Raw genomic sequence first — 23,312 nt, 5'->3', positions numbered from 1 at the left:
AAAAACAAATAATCCCAGAGGCAAGAAACTTTTAAGCATTTGTTTCTGACATCTGCTCATCAAATATAGCGAAAAGTTTTATTTCTTCTTAATATGAGTTGGCTTTTTCCCTTTACTTCAAATATTAATGACTGTTTTTATATATTATTATACAGAGTTATCACAGGTCAGGGAGATCAGGAAATTCAGGGAAAAGTCAGGAAAATTAGAATTAGTCAGGGAAATCAAGGAAAAGTTAGGGATTTTTATTAAAACTACTGAAAAATATAAAATTTTTAGAATTTATCAGAAAATTCGGAATTTTTGTGCCTTTTTTGTTTGCCTCATAAACTATGAAATTGACAAGAATTCTAATACAAAATCTTCAATTTTTTCTATTTCTGACAATAATTTCTTTTTAAATAACTTAATTCTTGATGAACTATCATGAAATTATTACTTATAAATTATTTATTTAATGAATAATTGTACTTAAAAATTTCAAAATTAATTGGATTTCAAAAGTGTTGCGTTTACTATCTTCATAAATAGATGAACTTCAAAGGTTTTAATTAGAAATTTTAGAAAAGTGAATTTAAAATTTTAAATAGCAATTTTAAGAACAACTGATTACAGAAATTCAATTATTTTCAAAAGTGTTAAACTGCTTCTCTTAAAATCAATTATATTCAAAAAAATTTTTTAAATTCTCATCAAATTTTCAATTATCTTTATAAATAATAAAATTCTTGTCCGAAATTTAATTATTTTAAAAAAATTTAATAAAATTCTTGGCGAAATTTCAATTATTATCAAAAATTTTCCTTATTTCAATTATTTTTAAAATCTATTATTTTAATAAAATTTTCCAAAAGAATTCAATTATTTAAACCAAAAATTTAATAGAAAATCATAGAATACAATTATTTTTGTAAAATATATTTAACACTCTTTCTAGGAATACAATTATTGTCAAAAATGTTTGTAATAATCTTTGAAAGAATTCAATTATTGTCGTAAAAAATAAAATTCTTCGAAGCAATTCAATTATTTAAGAAATTTTTAAAAAATTTACCCAAGAATTCAATTCTTTTCAAAAATACAAATTTTCACAGAAAAATCTAATAAAATTCTTCGTTATATTTAAATTATTTTTAATTTTTTAATGAAATTTCTTAATGGAATTTAATTATTTTCAAAAAGTTGTAAAAAATTCTGAGAAATTCAATTATTTAAAAAAATTTGAATAAAATTCTTCGCAAGAAATTACTTATCTTCATAACTAATAATATTTTTCTCCGTAATTCAATTCTTTAAAAAGAATTTTAATAAAATTCCTTGCAAGATTTCAATTATTATTATAAATAACAAAACTTATCGCAGAATTCAAATTATTTTTTATACAATTTTTAATAAACTGATAGAAATTTGCATTTATTCTTAAAATTACTTTTTAAATTCGACGAAAAAATTCAATTATTTTTTAAAAATTTTGATAAAATTCTTCATAAAAACTCAATTTTAAGAAATATTCAATTATTTAATAAATTATTTATCTTTCTATTTAAATAATTGAATTCTCGAAAATTTTTATTGAAAATTGTATGGAAATAATTGAATTCCTCCGAAGAAATTTGTGATTTTTGAAAATAATTGAATTTCCCTAATAAATTTTATTAGAATTATTGAAAATAATTGAATTATTTACAAATTTTTTATTTTTTTACCAAAAATTCAATTATTTTCATAATTTCAGAAAGTTTGAATATTCTTCAGGGTCAGGAAAGAAGTCAAAATCAATCAGGAAAAAGTCTGGAAATCAGGGAAAAGTCAGGGAAAAACAAAATTAAATTTTTGTGTCAACCCTGAAATTATAGTAAGTTGAAGATAAAAAAGGAGATTTTTCTTAACGTTTTTTTTACGTACTTCAAAAAATGTGTCTAAGCAATTTATTGAATCACACTGGAGAAATTTTGAAACTTGAAATTAATGCAAGTATCGATAATATATATTGGCAAGTTTACACAAAGTAGAAAAGCGGATGTGACGGGGATGCACACACAGACGTCGAGTCCAGTAACGTAATATTAAAGCATCCCCGACATGCCTAACCGTCAATTAGATAACTATAGGAAGTTGTTACAAGTTCAAAGGCTCTCAAGGGAAACAGAGTAAAACGACCAAGAACTAGGTGCAACTGAAAGATCAGAGATCAAATTTGAATTTCCCGTCTGTGGTAACAGAAAGCATTAATTGCCCTGCCCTCCATTTACATGACTCGAGAGTTAAAATTTCATTAAACAATTGTCCGTATGCATGCGATTCGGAATTTCAAAAAAATTAATTTCTTTCTCGATCCTGTTATTTCAAAAACTTGAGGAAAATTCCACAAAGCTCTAAATAAGTATACCTAGGAGTTATTTTTCTCAAGAAAAACAATTAACTACTCTAATTCAATTAAAAGATAAAACTTAATTTCATCAAATAAGATTATTTACTACAATTATATTATCTCTTTATGGTCGCTCTATACTTTTCGAAAGCACAAAATTGACAGAACTTAATTATTGAATTTAGTTTCAATCTAAAAGAATAAATCTAATAACTAAAGAAACTCAAATTATTAATCCAAAAAAAGTTAAAAGTCATATTTTCTGAAAAGATACAACTAATTTTATATTTTTATTATTTTTAACTCTTGTCAGTAGTTCGTATGGAAAAAAATTAATTAAACTTTTATGTACACACAGAGACTTTTTCTAAAGATGAACTTTTTCCATTTAGGTTCTATATTCATATTAGTTTTATCATTTTCCACACTAAAATGAAACCAACAAGAATTGCACAAATATTCATTTCGAGAAAAATAGTACGTAAAAGAAAATTGAAAAAAAAGGTAGGAAAGTGGTTGATTCTCTGAGGAATAAACGTAATAATTTTTCCGTGAAATATAAAGATTGGAAAAAAATTAATAATCAGTTTTAAATTACGATTTTATGTGCATTTGGAAATATACTTGAGGGTCGAATTTATTCTTAATAATATTTCTTTATTGATGACTTTATTTTCGAATAAATAATAAAATTCTTCTCGGGAATTCAAATATTAATTGAATTAATTGTAAATCAGTAGTTCAAGTCAATATTAGTCAGACAGACCTTTTTTATAGTTTTTTTATTTGTAAATCAGTATTTCAAGTCAATTTTAGTCAGACATTCTTTCCCAATGGTTTTCTTATTTGTAAATTAGTAGTTTAAGTCAATTTCAGTCAGACAGACCTTTTTTATATTTCTTTTATTTGTAAATGAGTAGTTCAAGTCAATTTTAGTCAGACAGATTTTTTTTTACTTGCAAATCAGTAGTTCACGTCAATTGTTCGTGAATGAAATATTTTTTAAACAATACCAATTATAGAAGTGAAAATACTTAAAAGAATTATTTGATTCACTAAAATATACTTAACCTCCTAAATTTTTAGTAAAATGGGTTTGAAGAATGTGTGTCTGACATTAATTATTTTAATCTACTCATTTTCAAATTTAATTTTTTTTAAAATACTTTGGCTGACTAAAATTAAGTTTAACTACTTATAATGTAAATTAAAATACAAGTACAAAAATCGTCTGACTATAATTGCCATTGACTACTGATCATCTATTGAAAATAATTGAAATAAATTTGTCCGACTACAATCTAATTGAACTACTGATTTTAGGGTTGCCACGCTTTTGCTCATTTCAAATTCCCTGACTTTTCCAGGTTTTCCAGGTTAAAAAACGGAATTTTTCCAGGTTTTTAAAACTACATTTATATTTTACAAAATTTTTAATTCAAACCTTTTTTGAAATTAAACAAATTATAAAAAATTGTTATAAAACATGAAGAAATCGATCAATCCGAGTCTTCGACTGATAAAATCATAATTTTATACTTATTATAAGAATATTGTTACTGTAACTTATTCAAAATTACTTTCATTATTTTAATTCAATTATTGTTTTCCACAATTTTTAACTAAAATTCTTCTTTAAATTAATTATCGTTAATAATTTCTGAAAAATTTTTTTCAACATTTTCAAATCCTTTTGTTTACAATTCAATTCTTCAATCAAACATATATTAGAAAATAAAAACTTCAAATAACTTCAAAAAAATTCAATTCAACTTTTACAAAAAAATTAAATCTACACAATTTTAAGTTAAAAGTATGAAAAATTCAAAAATTCAAAGATTATAATTTGAGACCTGCTTTTCAAAACTCAATTATAATCTAAAGTTTTAACTGAAATTCATATTTCAATCAATTATTATTAGAAAATTCTACGACAATTCAATTATTTAAATACAAAAAAAAATAATTTATTGAAGAATTCAATGTTTTTTTAAAATTCAAATCTCATTTAAAGAATTTTATCAACAAATTTTTAAATAGGTAATTAAAATTCTTTTGACGAATTTCAATAAAATTTTTAAGAATAGTTTCATTTTTCGAGAAATTAGATTAAAAATGTATTAAAAATAATTGAATCTCTGTAAAAAATTTCATTGAATTGATAAAAGTTTTTGAAAATAATTGAAATTTTGTCAAGAGTTTTATTAAATTTTTTTTAAATAATTGAAATATTGTCAATAATTTTATTAAAATTTTTGAAAATAATTGAATTTTAGAGAAACATTTTAATATTTATAAAAATAATTGAAATTTTGACTATAACTTTTTTTAAACTTTTTACCATAATTGAATTTCTGCTAAGAATTTTATTACTTTTGAAAATAATTGAATTCTTGAGACGAATTTTTTAATAATATTTCTTTTTAAATACCTAATTATTTTTAATACAAAAATAAATAATTTATTGAATAATTGAATTCTCATACAGAATTTTATTAACAAATTTTTAAATAATTGCATTATTTTGACGAATTTTAATAAAATTTTAAGAATAATCACATTTTTCGAGGAATTCGATTAAATTTGTATTCAAAAATAATTGAAATTCTGCAATGAGTTTTATTATCTACGAAAATAATAATTGAATCCCTGTAAAACATTGCATTACATAAATTATAAAAATAATTGAATGTCTGTAAACATAAATTGAATATTTTTTAAAATAATAGAATTATCGCGAAGAAATTTATAAAAAAATTTTAAAATAATTCATTTCTTTTGGAAAATTTTATTAAAATAGTAGATATTGAAAATCATTAACTGGAGGAGAATTTTTGAAAAAAAATTGAATTTGTTAAAAAGAATTTCATTAAAATTTTTGAAAATAATTGGATTTTGGTGATAAATTTTAATATTTATAAAGATTATTGAAATTTTGACGATAAATTGTTTAAACTTTTGACCATAATTGAATTTCTGCGAAGAATTTTATTGCTTTTGAAAATAATTTAATTCTTGGGATGAATATTGTTTCTTATGAAAATAATTGATTTTTGTAAAGAATTTTATTAAAATTTCTTAAAATTATTGAATTTCTGTGAAGAATTCTGTTATTTATCAAGATTAAACTTTTGTTTAAACTTTTGTAATAATTAAATAATATTAAAAAATTAATTCTTGTTGTAAATAGAAAAAATTTTTGAAGGTTTTTTATTAGAATTAGTGATAGTTTCATAGTTTATGAGGCAAACAAAAAAGACACCAAAAATTCAGAATTTCCTTATGAATTCTAAAAATTTAATTTTTTTCAGTACTTTTAATAAAAATTCCTGACTTTTCCCTGATTTTCCTGACCAATTCTAATTTTCCTGACTTTTCCCTAAATTCCCTGAACTGTGGCAACCGTGCTATTCTAATTAATCTAAAAACTAGTATACTACCATTCGCACTACTGAACTATAGCGACATTCGAGTATATCATTCGTTAAATAAAATTAACATTTGACGTCTTTCTAATTATATTGACAAAAGAAAAGAATCGAATGATTAATTCAAATTCGTGAGTCTTTATTCTCTTTCATTTGAAACTATCTCTTAAGGGACTACCGACAAAGGATCAGTGGATATAACCTCGTAATTCAGAGGAGGATTAAATAACTGAAAATCCAAGGGATTCGAAAGAGCGTTACTGCGGTCTCGGTTGCTCAACGTGATACGTGTACACGTTTTCCATTCCATGCAACGAGTAAGTTGCAATACTGAATTTTCCAAGGCTTCCTTTTATCATTCCTAACTTTCTCTAACTTCCATTCTGATAGTTATACTTCCATTCTGGTATAGTTATCTTTCGGCAGGAACGATTTTCCCCCTTGTTATATTTTTCTTTCCTGAAACTAGGGAGTTTAGAGGATATTTGGCCAACCCTCGTCATTTCTATATCAGAGAGAGAGGGAGAGAGAAAGTGGGAGATAAAATTGTCATAACGAGAAACAATTGACGTTAAGGAATGAAGGGGAATAATTTAATAAATCTCATTTGTCTCCTGTGGAATATGATCTTTGTATTTTCTAGTATGGAACGAAACATATTATACATCACAAATGCGTCGGACTTTCGAGATAACGAGGCCATAACGCATTGGTATAACGAGACCCATGAAAACATATCGTACTAGGGTCAACGAATGTTCGTTATTCCAGTCCGCTAAGTCCATTTCAAAGAACAAAGTTATCGCTCGCTTTCAACATGTTCCGTGTCAGGGATTCTGAACGAGATAGAAAGAGAGCAAAAGGATAGACAAATTTTTATCTACTCGGCTTTCATTTTTTTCACAAAAAAAAATTTCCCAACAAAAGCCAACATTGTAAATGATGACTTTATTTGCCAACATGACATCATGTTTTATTGCTAAATATTTGTTTGCTTCTACCTTTAAAAAATATATCTATTTAGAAAATTAGAAATATCCAATTTTTTTTTCATAATTACTAAAAATGTAATTAAAAAAAAGTATTAGCAATTGTGAATTTTGATGCGCATATATAGCTTGAGAGATTATCGAACTTGATAAAAGTAGTTTTGACTTGCAAAGAGGAGCTAATTAGAAATTTCCCGAGTAAATGAAAGACGAGTTTAATCGTTCTCGGTTATATTCTCGTTAGTAGAATATTTCTGACTTTTTTCCCCCTTTTTTTCTTTTTGCGTCTAAATTTTCCTTGCCTTTTTATCCTTCGGGAATACACAGGCCTCGTGGCAATACACTAAAACTTTCGACACTTACAAAAGTTCCTCTCTCTCTCTCTCAACTCTTTACGAAACTTGTATCTTCTGCATTTAATATCGTCGAGGGAATGAAGCTAACACGCGAATCGCTTTTGAAAAATTCAAGTGATAACGAGGAGTGAGTTGCCTGATGTTTTAATTGAATTTCAATTTTAAATCCACTCGACTTTCAACGCTGGCAAAGAAAAGGATATTGCTGTTTTTTTACTGATAATGGCAGCGTGTTAGCTTTAAAAATGAAAATTAATACCAGTGACCTCGAGTTAAACTAACAAATTTTCTATAATTGGTAAACTAGAAACCTGGGGAAATTACAGTTTTGTATATTTACAGAAACATAACTTAAATAAATAAAGTTTTCATCTGCAAAACTATAACGTTTAATTCTCTCTTAACTTTATCAGAAATTTTAAGTACTTTCTCAATTCTAACAAGTCTAGTATTTTCCTATGTGTTCTGATTAAATTTCTATTCTGAAGTTATAGTTCGAAAACTGTACGACAGTTAGTTTTGATCATAAGCTTACGCAATAAGGAGCAGAAACCTTCTGCGAAAGTTTTCCCTAAATCGTCATTTTTAATTTTTGAAAGTTTATTTCTGAAAATGATATTCAATTATTTAATAAATTACTTATCTTTCTATTTAAATAATTGAATTCCTCCGAAGAAATTTGTGATTTATGATAATATTTGAATTGCACCAAAGAATTTTATTAGAATTTCTGAAAATAATTGAATTATTTACAAATTTTTTAATAAATTTTTAGCAATAATTAAATTATTTTCATAAATAATAAAATTTTTTTCAGGGAATGTAATTATTCTTAAAAATTTTATTAAAATTCGTCGAAAGAATTGAATTATTTAAAAGTTTTTTAATAAATTTCTTTATGGGATTTCAATTTTAAGTAACTTTTAATTATTCAATAAATAATTTATTTTTGTATTTAAATAATTGAAGTCTCGTAAAATTTTGTAATAGAAATGATTAAAAATTGAATTCTCGTAGAATTTTGTAATAAAAAGATTAAAAATTGATTTTTAATGAAAATTTTAGATAACAATATTAATAATTGAATATTAAAAGCATTACAACATGAATTGTTAGAAATAATTGAATTTTGAAAAGGTTTCAAATTAAAATCTTTGCAAATCAGAGTTTTTCATAGTTCTAACTAACAATTCTGTAGAATTATTTTTTTCTAAAAAGTTTAATTGAAATTTTTTTGAAATTATTTGAAGTTTCTATTTTCTAATTAATATTTAATTGAAGAATTTCGAATAATCGAAATTTGTCTAAAATTGAGTTGTAAACAAATGGATTTGAATATTCTCAAAGAGCTTTTTCAAGAATATGTAAAAATAATTGATTTAAAGAAGAAATTTAGTTAAAAATTCTAGAAAATAATGATGAAAATAATTTTGAAAAAATTACAGTAACAATATTCTTATAATATAAAATAATTATTTTATCACCCGGTTATCTTTAATTTTTATAAAACATGAAGAATTATGGTAGAGTGATCGTTTTTTTCATGTTTTATAATTTCTCATACGTTATTGAATTTCAGAAAGTTTGAATATTCTTCAGGGTCAGGGAAAAAGTCAAAATCAGTCAGGAAAAAGTCAGAGAAAAACAAAACTAAATTTTCGTGGCAACCCTGTATCAGTATAAACTTTATATTTTTCCAAAGTCGTTACTATTTATTGTCTCGAAGTATTAATCTTTAGATTAATAAAATAGAAGACTTGTAGGATATCGAAACAAATTTTGACACTTATTCAAGAAAAGAAAGTAATAATATTTAACAGAACAATAGTGTTTCCCATTTCCCTAATGCAATTCGCTACTTAAATATTTTAATAATATTCAACTTCTAGATCCTCGACGCCGTTTTCTCGTTACTCTCCATTAGAGTGTCTTTTTTTAAAGCATGTCTGGCCCTATTTTCCTTCCTATTTTCTTTAACTCTTTTCTCTCTGTTGCAAAGACGTCAACCTACCTACTTCTTACTGGTTGTAAGTAGAGTTCCCTATCCAGTCTTCTACTTTCATGCTAATGTTTGTCCGCATTCTCCTCCCAACTCCTTCTCGTGAGAAAAGGAGTTCTCTTACTTATTTCAGAGAGAAGAGAGTCTTCTCTTAAAAATAAGGATACTCTTTTAACTTTAAAGTCCAATCTTGTATATTTTTTCCATATATAAGTTAGACGTTAGGCTCCTGATAACATTTCTTTTTTTTTTTTTTTTTGGTTTACATTCAGCCAATTAAGATTATCAAAATTGTAATCCCACTTTTGGAATAAAGTCAAGTTTTAAATTCTACGCTATTCCACTTTTTTTAACATACTTTTGAAAAGAAAAATGTATTTTACTTAAAACTGTTCTAGAAAGAAAAGTTTGCTTAAAAATATTGCACAATAGATAGAAGTTTCTTATGAAAATTAGGTTCGTAATTTAAGAATGTTTCTCTGTTACAATTTTCCAGATTACTTATGTAACTTGTTCTGTAAATATTGTAATACGTATTTTTTAAATGGAATATATCTAATTCAAAGCACATCGAGGAGAAATTTCTTGGAGATTATCAAAATTATATATGAATCCAGACACAAAGGATTGAGGAACAGTAATATTGTCCCTGAGGCTCCTTATTTGAAGATTAGTGCTCAATACTCTACGGGAAGAGAACGTAGAACGAACAAATTTTCCAACAGCTACAGTTCCTGCACTAGATAGGGAGGTAAACCAATAAACTGTGAACGAATTAGAAAACAAAATTGAACAACACGTGGGGAATTGTATTAGAGATCGATGTAAATTATTCAGAAAACTGTTTTTTAATTCATATTTGCTTGTCATAAGTTGGGTTTTAAAAAGTTTGTAAAGTCGACAGTTTTCATTTTTACTGAATGTAGTTGAGAATTGTGTGTAGAGTCAGTTGTGAAGGGAATAGAAAGGCTCTTAGGTTTTCTTGGGTCGAAGTCGATTCAGCGGAAGAGAAGACTTTGGCAGGCTTGAGTGGACAAGACCTTCCAAAGAAAAGAAGTATATTTCAGTTTCTAGTTTGTGACGACGCGACGCCACCGCTCCATGTGTCACTGCCCAGAATGCAAGTGTTCCCCCTATCCTCTTTTCGGTTTTCTTTATTTTCTGGAAAAGTTGTTTCATGTCAGAAAGTCCTGCAAGGATCGAAGAGTTTTGTCCGCGAAATTCCCAGATGTATTACGATCAATTCGCTTCAAGTAACTCGAGTCCGATTTCAGTTATTGAATAGATTTTGGCTTCTACGGATTCCGGTGAATATACCTATCGCATCCTTTGAGAAGACATTTCTTATATACACTTTTGAATAACAATAACTCTTTTTCGAGCGGTTTCTCGTAAAAATAAATATTTATGGAAAAACAATAACTCAAATCTGTTGAAAAATATTTTCTCTAATCAGTCAGGAAAAAGAAAATTAAATTTTTGTGGCAACTCTGGTGAAAGACGTTTAGTTATTAATTCAAAAGAAGCATTTTGTATTTCGAGATTAGGAGTTGTGACTTTGGTCAAATCTGAATGTCACAAAATTTATTCTTGTCGACTATTAATTAGAAGATCAATATTCTGTATCAAGTTAAAGTTCAGTTTTTGTGAACAAAGAGTTGTTAAAATAACCCTGGCAGCATCAGAACATCCTACGGAATTCTGGTAGCGCCTCAAATAAGTTCGTTGGCACAACATTGTCCGGAAGGTCGTTTTGCATCGCGGCATCGTTCTTGGCACAATCCCCCAATAAGATTTTATTGATTGAAAATCGGAAAATCAATCCTGAATAAAGTTCAGCGGAACGGTTGTCAACTTACATCTTATTTTTAATTAAATATCAAACCTTAACCATTTTCTCCCATTTACAAGTGAAAATCGAGAATCAGAGGTGTCCGTTTTATAAAACCGCCAACGCATAGGTACCAGCTGAACAAAGCATAAATCAGAACGCGCCGAACATTCGTTACACAGGATACAGACCATGAAATACCGACTGTGTTGGTGTGCTCATTCCTTTCGTCCAGCCCTTCCTATACACGCGTTGTGTGTTACGCTCGACGAAGCGAATTCGTCCGATTGAGTCCAGAATAATTCGCAAAGCGCGCTAGTACGCTTTTGATGTTTCTGCCTCTGGAACGCGAGCTTTATCAACCATTCGCGTTATCCGTAACCAGATAACATTTTCTCTTTTGTCCAAGAACGAAGCTTTTCTACCTGACACCCACTTAACCACCCACAATCTCCTTTAACTTGCCCTCAGTCACCCGATAACTCCAGTGGATCCGCCCGCACCACACCAACGAAGAAGCAACGTGGTATCACGATTGGTACCTTGAGAATAAATTGAACTTCTCTCCCTCTTCACTCCGAAAGATAAATCGCGAATCTCTTTCTCCTTAGAAAAAAGCATACCAGAGGGAAAACTAAAACACAGGGCTAAATCTTCTGTCGAAAATTGATCTTAGGATGTCCACCCAGAAAAGGGGACTGCGAACCTAAGGTTTGATTTTAAACTTCGCACTCGGTAATTAATTTTTAAAAAGTAGCTTTCAAATTTAAAAAAAGTAGTAAAAAAGTAGCTATCGAAAAATTGAACTTGACAACCAAAAAAACTCGTCTTAGAAAAAAAATGTATTCCATATTTTATTTTCCTGACTAATCTTCACTTGACATCTGTTGTTCCGGTTATTAATTAGTTTGTATTTTCTAATAGTCCGAATCTATTTATAAACCATCAAACGCCCTCAGTTACGGAGCTAGAAGAGCCAGAGTCACAACTCGAGGGCGTTTAAGTCAGAGGAGCACTATAGGAACGAGGATTATAATGCACTTTGCTAATCTTGAATCCATTTGCCTATTTCACACATTACTCCGAATTCCCATCAACTAGTCCAAGATCACTTGTTACCTCATCAATAATTTTCGATTAAGTTACAAAACATATAAATTTGTTTCACAAACAGTATTGTTAGAATTAAAAAAAATTAGGATTAGAAAAATTAAGATTAAAAAATTAGCATTAAAAAAATTAAGATTACCTATAACCTGATTATCGCTAATCGAAGAGTAAGTAACCATTAATCGTATGTTGTCTAAGATCAATAACTCAAGTTTTGGAGGCGGATAACGAAGTTGAAGTCGTGTTTCAACTCATTTGGAGACGACGTGTGTATGTACAAGAGAGAGAGAGGCAGGTATTTAATACCTGCCTTTATCACACTGAGTGCTCTTGAATATAACTTACTATATCTGGCTTATACCACGCGTTCGGAGTCGCGAATATGAGTGGAGGTGAAATTCTGCAAGCGTTGAGTAAATTTCCTATACATAGGTAGTACAAGCATAATGCGGCACATTGATCTCACACTTAGACTATATCTGGATTATCTTCGCTGATTTAATTTATTACCGAGATATTACCGTCTGATATAGTCACTCGCTTGAATTACCGAGTCTGAAAATTTTACTAGAAGCGTACTGAATCCCAGTCGACGAGCTCCTCAAATGCTTTAATATATTCAGGAGCATCGATTAATCCATAAGGGGTTTTCTTAACAGAAGGGATTTTTCCTTATCAATGAAAATGATTTAAATTTAAATTAAAATAAATCTTCACAATTGACTTGTTCTATAATTAGTCGGATTTCTTGAATCATTAAAGAGGTGAATTTCTTGAATTAACAGATGGATCTGATTCTTAAAGTTGAAGAACTTGTTTGTAAATTGATTGATGATAATAATTTAGCAAAGATTAACAGAAAACCAAACTAAGAAGGATATTTATGATGAATGGGAGTTTTTTTATTTTTGAAATTGTAATTTATCTTTATTACAGTAAATATAAATTTATCTTTATTATAAAATATTTTACTGTTTTCATACTATAAGAAAATTGACAATATAATCTCATCGATTATTCAATATCATACGATCGTTGAAAAAATGTAGAATCTATAAAAAAAATGTATTGTGCAATTTTATTTTTAATCTTTAAAAAGGAGAATAAAGGAAAAAAGGCAATTAGTTGAGATTAATTAATTAATAGAACTATTGTCAACGCGAAACTTGAAATGCCACAACCAGCGATCCGCGAATTCAAGAAAATATCTAACTATTAATTAAAGCTAGATTTTGGAATAGAGAGAATTCAATGTAACAAATTACTGGTATTCTCTCATGCATTAAATCCTTGCGATTGTGGTTTTTAACTAATTGTTAGTTGGCTCTCTTAATAAAATTGAAATCGTTATTAATTTCTACAAAAAAAAAATAATTTTTTTCAAATATAATCCATATAGTCAAGTTCACTTCTTTACAGAGGCAACTGGATTACAGGTTGGATTTATCTTTCGCAATTCACTTTCATTCCAGAATGTTCCAGGACAAAGGAGTTTTCGGACCTGCAATGCCTTCTGCTTTTATCCCCTTTGTATTTCTTTCCCTTTTGCACTTTACTGCAAGTGCTGCAATGATTTTTACTAACTTTAAAAGAAGAAATTTCCTCCACTGACGAGAATTTCTTTTAGATTACTTTTTCTGATTTTATTATTCAAAATTTAATTAGAATAAAATTTATTGTTTTATTTATGAATTGTTTTTTAAATTTTAATTAAAATTTTATAGGAAAAATTTAATAATTTTTTAATAATTCTCTATCGTAATTTATTATCGAATTTATTTCTTTGTGTTTAACTCGAATTATTTCTTTAAAACCGATTTTATTTTTTATTTGTTTAACTGTTTGTGGTTCTTGGACAGTAATTACGATTTATTGCTTAACTCCAGATGTTTTTCTTGATTCTCGCTTTAGAGCAAATAGAGGTTTCTGAACCTCTTGATCTTTTGCCGTAAATATTCGAGAAAACTAATCAAGAAAAACACATCCTTGGGGATATTACCTTGATCAACGACAAGTTGAGAATTTTCCGTCCAAGGCTCTCTTTTTCTTCCTCGTTTTATTAATCACAAGTTATTTACCGACTTCGCATTAAGTAGATAGAAATTGCGATGGAACGAAAGTAGTCGCTTCTTGGGAATTGGAGCATCTTTGAGTGATTGGCTTTTGCTTTTCAATTACGATATTTGCTGTTGATGAATCGTATTTCTTCGAAAATTTACATTTTCTACTATCATGGTAAATAAATTGTCTGTCGTGGTAAATTTTTTTTTTCGATAGCAGGACAATTATTATTAGAGGCCAATGTTCTTAATGCTTAAGTAACAATATCCGAGATGTGATCATTAAATGAATAATTACTAGTAAATAATACTTTCAAATCACGTACCCTTGTTACCCTTGATCCTTTATGATGTAATCTTCTTTGAAAGAATTTTTGGACTTGTAAAGTTTTGGGAATTATAAGGGTAGAATTTGCAACTATTTACTTTACTCGAGAATATTTAAATAACAAATTAACATCACGACCCATTACTAGAAAACTATTTCTCTGCACAACGAAACTTCACCAATCTCATTGAGGAATTCCTCTAAAAAAAACTGCGACGTAAAAACAGCTTTGGACACAACGCACCCTTTTTAAATAATTAACACCTAAAATGGTCTTGGAAAGGTTCATTGGTCATGTGACGTTCGCTGACAATTAATCATGCGCGAAATCATTTAAATTCAGATTTCACGAGAGACACAGGTCTCGAGTCGTTGAACCAAGGACAAATACAAGGGACTTGACAAGAAACAAGACAAACTTATGATAAGAGAGAGACGGTCGAACAAATACTTTTCCTACGCGTTGCAAATTAGGTTGAGTAAGTAACGATTTGCCTCGTTACAGAATTTATAAAAATTGTTTCATTGAAAGTATTTGAGGTCTGGTGGAATTTAGGGAGGAAAAGGCAGATGTTAGTTTTTTTATTTTCCTTTATTTATTTCTACAAAATAATAATCGGAACTATTGACAATTTCATTAAGCACTGGCGTTGGCTTCAGCATTGGCACTGGCACTTCCACTAGCGTTGGCACTGGCATTTGCGACGGCATTGGCAATTCCTGCACCTCTATTTAGACTATTTCCATTGGCACTAGCATTCGCGTTAGCTACAGCGTTCGCATTTCCTGCTCCTCTATTTAGACTATTTCCGCTGGCATTAGCATTAGCTACTGCTGTGGCACTGGCATTTCCTGCACCTCTATTTGGACTATTTCCGCTGGCATTGGCATTAGCATTAGCTGTCGCACTAGCAGCTCCTGCACCTCTTAAATTATTTCCGTTGGCATTGGCATTGGCATTAGCTGTCGCACTAGCAGCTCCTGCACCTTTATTTAGATTATGTCCACCGGCATTAGTGTTCGCTTTGGAGTTGGCTCCAGCATTGATTTTAGTGTTACCGTGGGAATTGGCACTGGCTCCAGCGTTAGCGTTGGCATTTCCACTTGGACGACTTGGAGCAGCTGGGAAGATGTTTTGCGTATTTCCTCCAGCGTTGGCATTGGCGTTGGCACTAGCTGCAGCGTTAGCATTAGCATTACCGCTTGGATGACTTGGAACAGCTGGGTAGACAGTTTGCGCATTTCCTCCAGCATTGGCATTGGCACTGGCTGCAGCGTTAGCGTTGGCATTTCCACTTGGACGACTTGGAGCAGCTGGGAAGATGTTTTGCGCATTTCCTCCAGCATTGGCACTGGCTGCAGCGTTAGCGTTAGCATTACCTGGATGACTTGGAACAGCTGGGTAAACATTTTGCGTATTTCCTCCAGCGTTGGCGTTAGCATTAGCATTAGCTTCAACATCAGCTACAGGGGTAAAAACAGGCGCAACTGGCAAAGATGGCTGAACAAATCCATTGTTGTCGATGTTAGCATTAGCATTCGCATTGGCATCGGCTCCAGAGCTTGGATTTTGGGGATATGGGTATGGATAGTTTGGTGGTATAGGATAATAATATACACCACCCTGGGTGTTTGCATTTGCTTGAGCATTTGCATTCGCATCTGTATAGATTGGATAAACAGGATATACTGGGTATGTCCATTGTACACCACCATTGGCGTTAGTGTTCGTAGCAACATTAGTCAAATCTAAATCATGTGGGTAGTACACCTCAAAAGTTGTGCCTTCGGGAAAATTGAAGATAGCATTACCGTTGGCATTAGCGTTCGCATTAGCTTCTGCGTTAGCGTTAGAACCACTTGATGGTGGATAGTAGTAGATAGGACCGTTGCCAGTTGTACCAGCGTTTGCTTCAGCAGTTGCGGTTGCAGTTGCTCCACCAGTGGAAACTGGAATAGCTGGGTAATATACAGGAGCATAATTACCTTGAGCTCCAGCATTGGCGGTTGCTGTTGCTGTTGCGGCAGTATTTGCAGTTGCTGGACCAGGTTGGTAATATCCAGGAGCATTATTTCCTTGCGCTTCAGCATTGGCGGTTGCTGTTGCTGTGGCGGCAGTATTTGCAGTTGCAGGACCAGGCTGATAATAACCAGGAGCATTGTTTCCTTGAGCTCCAGCATTGGCGGTTGCCGTTGCTGTTGCACCAGCATTTGTAGTTGCTGCACCAGGTTGATAATATCCAGGAGCATTGTTTCCTTGCGCTCCAGCAGTGGCGGTTGCACCAGCATTTGCAGTTTGTCCAGTTGGGTTGTGAGGATGTGGTGGTTCTTGACCAGTAGTTGGAGGAGGTGGGTAGTATGCAGGTGGTCCTGGAGGGTAGTAAACAATTGGAGGTGTCTGTGTTCCTGGTTCTAGTTTTTCTATAAAAGACAAACAATTATTATTCATTCTATTAATTGGAGGTGAATCATTTTTAATTAGTCGAATCATTTAAAAATACTTACCACAAACGCATTTGTACGGAACATAACCGTCTTGACCTTGTCCTCCTGTAGCTTGTTCATTATGTTGAACATTATTGGTATTCCACGATCCACCATGACTCGAGCTTCCTTGTTGTCCATAAACCCATCCGGTGGGACCGTATGCCCATCCATGTTGACCATGTACATATCCATTTTGACCACCATGCTCAAACTGCCAATTCTGTCCATTCTGTCCGCCGTGCTCAAAATTCCATTCCTGACGACCTCCATTGTATCCACTTCCATATTGACCACTACTCCATCGATTATCACTTGTCCATCCTGTTTGTCCACTTCCTTGTTGAGAATGACCTCCAGCCCATCCACCTTGAACATTATTCCAACCACTATTCACATCAGTAAAAGCTCCAGCTTGAGCGTCTGATTGTCCACCGCCAGTTGATTGAGTATTAGTGTTTGTAAATGTCTTTCCATCACTAGCATGACTTTCGGAAGTAGAAATACTTGTAGCACCACCATTAAGTGTATTAGAAATTATATCCGCTAGTAAACCTAAGGTTCTCTTTTGTCTAGTATGAGACACGTCACCTGTAATAAAATAAATCATCAATTTTTTTATTATTATTATTATTAATACTTTATTAAACATTCTACAGACTATTAGCTAAATCAATAAATTGAAATAGACAATATGCCTAATAAAAATAAATCTAATAAAAAAAGAAATCGAAAAATGATTTTTTTTAAAATTATTATATACAATTGTGTTTGCTTACCAGCCGTGAAGGTGGCGAGTGAAACTGATAAGAGACTAATCACTAAAAGACTCTTCATTTTGTTTGATTATGCTTCTTACAAACTTGTCATCATCTTTTATACTTGACTCCCCACTGAATGAATTTTCAGAATTTAAAAATTAATAATTTAATTTCCTTATTTTAGAATTACAAAAATAAAAATAAATAATTCATGCTTTCAAAATGCACGATATTTTACAAAAATCAGAGTCATAATTTTATAGAACGAATCAATGATGCACTAAAACACCTGTGTAAACATGAGTCTTGCGTCTTCTGTGTGGAACTTGGTAATTCATCAAAAAAACTGCTAATTATTTTATACTCTAATCATTGTAAATACTTAAAAATAAAAGAAGAATAATTCTCAACTAAAATGAATAAATTATTCTTTAATTTAATTTTTGGTGCATGCTTAAAAATAAAACTCGATTACGTCTTTTATGTAAATTATATCTGATTTTACATTTTTTTGATTTGAAAAGAATAATTGTAGGTTTAAATTTTTTCCGAAATGCGTCAATCGCTTGACATTTATTAAATTTCTCGATTCATTTTTTTATTGTTAATAATTATTAAATATACTTTGAATATGAAAGTATTTAACAGCTTTCGAGAAAAAAAAATATTGGACATTTTTCGCGTTGGTAATGTCAGGTGGACGTTAATAAAGCCGCAAAAGGAAGCACTCTCGGATATTAAACATCGACCTCTCGACTTTTCCAATTTGAAACTTGCGCTGTTCCACGAAAAACATCCGGTTCTCAGGCTGATCGATGCGGATCATCAAAAACATTGCAACGTGAATAAAATTCGAAAAACTGAAAACTAAATTAAATATTTTGTTGAGAATTAGTTTTTTTTAAAAATTATTATGAATTTAAATTAAATATTGAATGATTTTCAAGTGACGGTGCTAAGTCGACTTTTTTCCAATGTCGAATTAAATGAATTGAATTTCGTTTCTCGGATTTCTTTATACGAATATTTGAGGGGGAAAAATGTAGATTTAAATTCCGTTTATTTGATTACCCACGTTTAATCGAACATCCGAGAAATGCTAGCACAAATCTCTAAGGAAATTTTACGACGACGTCCTTTTTCCTGTGTGTGGCATGTTCGTGTGTGATAGTATTGGCATTGACGATTAGGCAAATCGATTTAGCTTGCTTTTCGATTCACCCCAAAAAACCATTAGTTTAATCGATTTTGATTTTCGACATGAGACGACGAAATTCTTTTTCGATATTCAATTGAAAAAGAAAGTTCTCTGATTGCTTGACATCACTTTATTGCATAGTATAAAAAGTCGTATAGGTTAACCCGGTTATCTCTCACACTGCGTACCTCAAGCTTTTGTCAGAATCCAAACATGTATCCTTTACTCATCCTCTCTCACGCTAGCGATATTATTTTATGGAAATAAAGAGGTCACCTCTTCTCTCCTGTCTTCCATTTTGTTCCTTTGTCTTGTTAGCTTCACTAATGGCAAAGGCTGGTAAAATCCTGCAAAGTCGTTTGTGCTTACAGTCTACCTTTATTTGTTCCTAAAAGTATGACATCCTACGTTGATGAATTAAATTTTTTATGGATCATCACAAAGTATGAATTTTAATAGCACTTCTACATTTTGCAATTTCTTTTTACTACAAAGGATTTTTATTCAAAATTATTGAGAAGTTGAGAGATGATTAAATTTTTTCTGGAGATTCTTGAAAAAATTTATTTTCTGTAATGGTTGGAAACATTTAATATTGACAATATCAATAGCAACAGTAATAATATTAATAGTAAGGGTAATAAAACGTCATTAATCATAAGGATGATTATAAATTGAATAGAAAAAGTTTAATGCGAATTCGGGTATTGAAATGAATTCCTTTTCATTTTGTTTAATAATTGAAATTAAATTTGAGACATTTTGAAATACAATCAAGAAACAACAGGACCATACGTCGTGTAATGTATTTGGGAACAAATAGCAAACAAGCATCGACAGCAGCCCGAGGATCACACGCCGTATAATTGCGAGTGCTGGAAATTTGCAAGTAAATAGCAATTAATCAGCGTCCCCGTGAATGGATCGCCCTGTTAATTTGTCATTTCGTTCTTGCGACAATTTGCATGCTTACTGCTGCCGCCAGTGCGACATACGAAAACATGTGATGTATGGATTGAATATTGACGCCGCGGCTTGAACACGTAAATTCCATAGTAAATGAAAATATTAATGCATTGCATCAGGAAAGTTAAATATTTCACAATTCAATTCTCTATTCCAATTTCTCTCATTTCTACAACTAGAAATTAATTTTGCCTCTAAAAGTAAGTATTTAAAAATAGTATTTATAAATACTATTTAAAAATTCTATTTACAAAACAAGTTTCTAGTGTGAAAAATAAAGAATCTTTTTCTTTAAAAGCATGTGAAAAGAAATGGAATAAAAAAAGGGGAAGGAAAAAAAAACTAAAAAGTCGTGTAAATTCGTCAAAGTTCGTCCCGCCGTGGAATTTTCTATACAACAAGTTGAGGGAAAAGCGAATGGTGGAAGTTTCGATGCTTTCGAAATTCAGTGGAAATACTTGGGAAAAAGGCAGTGCGGTGAAGAAGAAAGTATTAAAAAGGTTTCGTGAAACTGCAGTTAGAGACGTAACAGTGTGTGATGCACGATCCACTTGCTTCAAAGTGCTGTCGCTTTTCAGATTCTTTCAACTAGGCGATCATATTAACCGTCGATTTTTTATTTTAATATCTCTTATGAAACTGTTTTATATTGAAGACATTTTCTAGTCCCTTGAAATATTGAGAGGAAATCTATCTTGAATATACTTCATTTTATAATGGAATAAATTTTATGTTTCCAATTCAAAATATGTTGGAAATGTTCTAAATTTAAATGTTCCTTTAAAATTCCTTTAAAGGTCCTTTAAAATTCCTTTAAAATTTCTTTAAAATTCACCATTTCTAAACAAGTCCCCGTGTCTCTAATAATTATAGGAATAATAGACTATTCAAGCTTCAGAATCTCTGTGGAAGTAGGCAGCAGTGTAAATTATGCTGCTGTAATAAGACGAGGCTCATTTTCAGTGGTCTGACGAGACATCCTATAGCTACACTCAGTGCCCTCCCTCCCCCCATCCTAATGATAATTACATTCAACCTAGCTTTTCGTCTAAACCTATGGAACGATATTCTCGGAACCTTCATGCATATGCTTAACATTTAGACTGAAATTCTCTGCGCAAATTTCTCTCCTGACAGTAACGACGAATATTTCCACAATTAATTACAATTATAATGATCCTTAATTCGTATCACTTCAAAATGACATTAAACTAATGAACACGGTTTGCAGTAGTTCTGTGGGAAAATTGGAAAAAAGTTTGTCGCAAACCCTGTGATGGTGGACAATTTAAATATATAGTTATTTTCCATTGACAAATTTCTTATTCAAATATAACATTTAATTATATCGAATTGACAAAAATAATTATTACTGAATGTCCATACATTATGTTGAAATTCTCTCATTTATATATAACAGAGTTCGATTTGAAATGAGATTTGAAATCACCTCAATTTATTGCACGATTTATGTCAAATATGAAATTTCTTGAATGCGTTTGATAATAACATGCTTTTGCATTTATAATAATTAATGCCAAACTGCTAAAAGTCATTAACTAAATATATGAAAATTTATAATTAAGTACTACTTTCCAATGAGATATTATTTTATTTGACAAGACATGGTTGTATTTAAAAATAAATTAATTAGGTGATGAATTTTAGGCAGGGGGTCGATTCTGTAACTTTTTCACTTCCCTCTTTCACTTCCCACTCACACTTTCCATTCCCTACTTTCACTTCCCACTATCGTTTTCCACTTTCAACTCCTAATTTCCACTCTCACTTTCCATTCACTTTCCATTCCCTATTTTCACTTTCCACTTTCAACTCATAATTTCCACTCTCAGTTCACATTCACTGTCCATTCCCTACTTTCACTTCCCACTTATAATTCCAATTCTTAATTTAAACTCCTAATTCACACTCTCACTTCCCACCTTACACTTTCACTTTCCATTCCCTACTTTCACTTCCCACTTTCATCTCATAATTTCCACTCTCACTTCCCACTTTTCTGTTCCATTTCATACTTTTACTACTAATGGTGAGAAAGTGAAAGTGAAAAGTGGGAATGGAAAGTGGGTAGTGAGAGTGGGAAGTGGAAGGTGGGAAGTGAAATGTGGGAAATGAGAGTGAAAAGTGGAAGGCGGGAAGTAAAAGTAGAAAGTGGAAAGTGAGAGTAGAAAGTGGGATGTGACAGTGGGAAGTGGAAAAGTTACAGAATCGACCCCCACTAAATGATTCCATAAGTTTAAGGATGAAATTTTTATTTTTTTGATAAAAAAAAATATTCCCCCCTCCAACGACCATGTGCATTTTCGCTTCAAGAGTCCTTCTTCTTTTATGATTGGCCTTGTTAGATGTTGTGGTTTCACTGCTGCATACATGAGAACTCTCAATTTTCCTCAATTTCTTCTTTGGAATATTGTCCCTTTTCTGAGGAATTCATGAATTTGAATAATGATGAAAACGACAAGCGCACAGCAATTGAGGAAAATATTACACACCTCATTATTTGCGTCTCGTTTATAGACACACAAATAATAAGAGTTTCTCTGAAAAAGAAAATTGTCGTTCACAAGATATTTATCTTCCAATAGAATAGATAATTCTAATTTCTTGAATAATTGAGAATTCCTTTTTTTTTTAAATGGATTGATGAAACAAATTAGCATTTTAGTGGTTAGAGAACGTACGCGATTTGTGGCAATCCTATCGCCACTTTCCCAACAGGATCAATATCAGCACGAGATTGTTTAATGAAATTTTCGACAGCCTCCATGTCATCATAAATCTACCACGATCAGAGATCTTGCCTATCGATTTGTGGTATGAAATGGAATTTAAACTATAAACGGGGTGTGTATTATAAATCCCAAGCTAACTCTGCTCCAACGCTGACAAAGTTATCGATATTAACGAAGATACATGACGTATTTTGACTAGTAGGGGACAGCAATATTTACAATAGTGAACCACATTCTCCATTATTTCTAGTTCACTCTCTTCAAAATCTGATTAATTGGCCTCTCGATTAATTACGATATGACAATTTAACGTATCGAAATATATTCTGTGGGTGAATTTTTCAGAAAAAAAATATGTTTTCGGATGAAAACAGATGATGATGGTCAATTTGTGATGACTGAAAGATCGTTTTTTTCGAGAGTGATAATAAAACGAAACGAGAGTGAAGCGGAGCGTATTCTGACAGAATTGGCAATTTCTTCGCAGAATATGTTTCCTTGTAAAGGTAGGAAAAAAAGTATATTTCCAGAGGGCGCTTCACACCTCGGTAATGTCAGCTTGACTCGAGAGAAGGTTTTTTGATTCTCTGGAGAAAACATGGTGCGTCTTGCAAAAGCGACCGAATAAATATCTTGCAGTTGCGGTGAAACGAAATTGAATAAACATTTTTCCGCAAA

At 30.7% G+C, this 23,312-nt stretch overlaps 2 protein-coding genes across 2 annotated transcripts in view; one reads left to right on the top strand and one right to left on the bottom strand.

Moving 5' to 3' along the window:
* Positions 1-23,312, top strand: part of LOC122506841 (TWiK family of potassium channels protein 18-like) — a 140,114-nt gene that overhangs the window by 42,084 nt on the left and 74,718 nt on the right. The gene's annotated exons all lie outside the window — the stretch shown is intronic.
* Positions 15,081-17,793, bottom strand: LOC122506954 (spidroin-2-like). Its single transcript, XM_043619401.1, has 3 exons — positions 17,736-17,793; positions 16,978-17,547; positions 15,081-16,893 (listed from the first exon to the last, which is right to left on the bottom strand). The coding sequence occupies exons 1-3, from the start codon at positions 17,791-17,793 to the stop codon at positions 15,110-15,112; spliced, it is 2,412 nt and encodes an 803-aa protein (XP_043475336.1). The 3' UTR covers positions 15,081-15,109.

The sequence above is a fragment of the Leptopilina heterotoma genome, unplaced genomic scaffold (genome assembly GCF_015476425.1).
Source record: "Leptopilina heterotoma isolate Lh14 unplaced genomic scaffold, ASM1547642v1 Lhet_44, whole genome shotgun sequence".
In the NCBI taxonomy this organism is placed as follows: Eukaryota; Metazoa; Arthropoda; class Insecta; order Hymenoptera; family Figitidae; genus Leptopilina; species Leptopilina heterotoma.
This window is presented reverse-complemented; position numbering and strand designations above follow the sequence as displayed.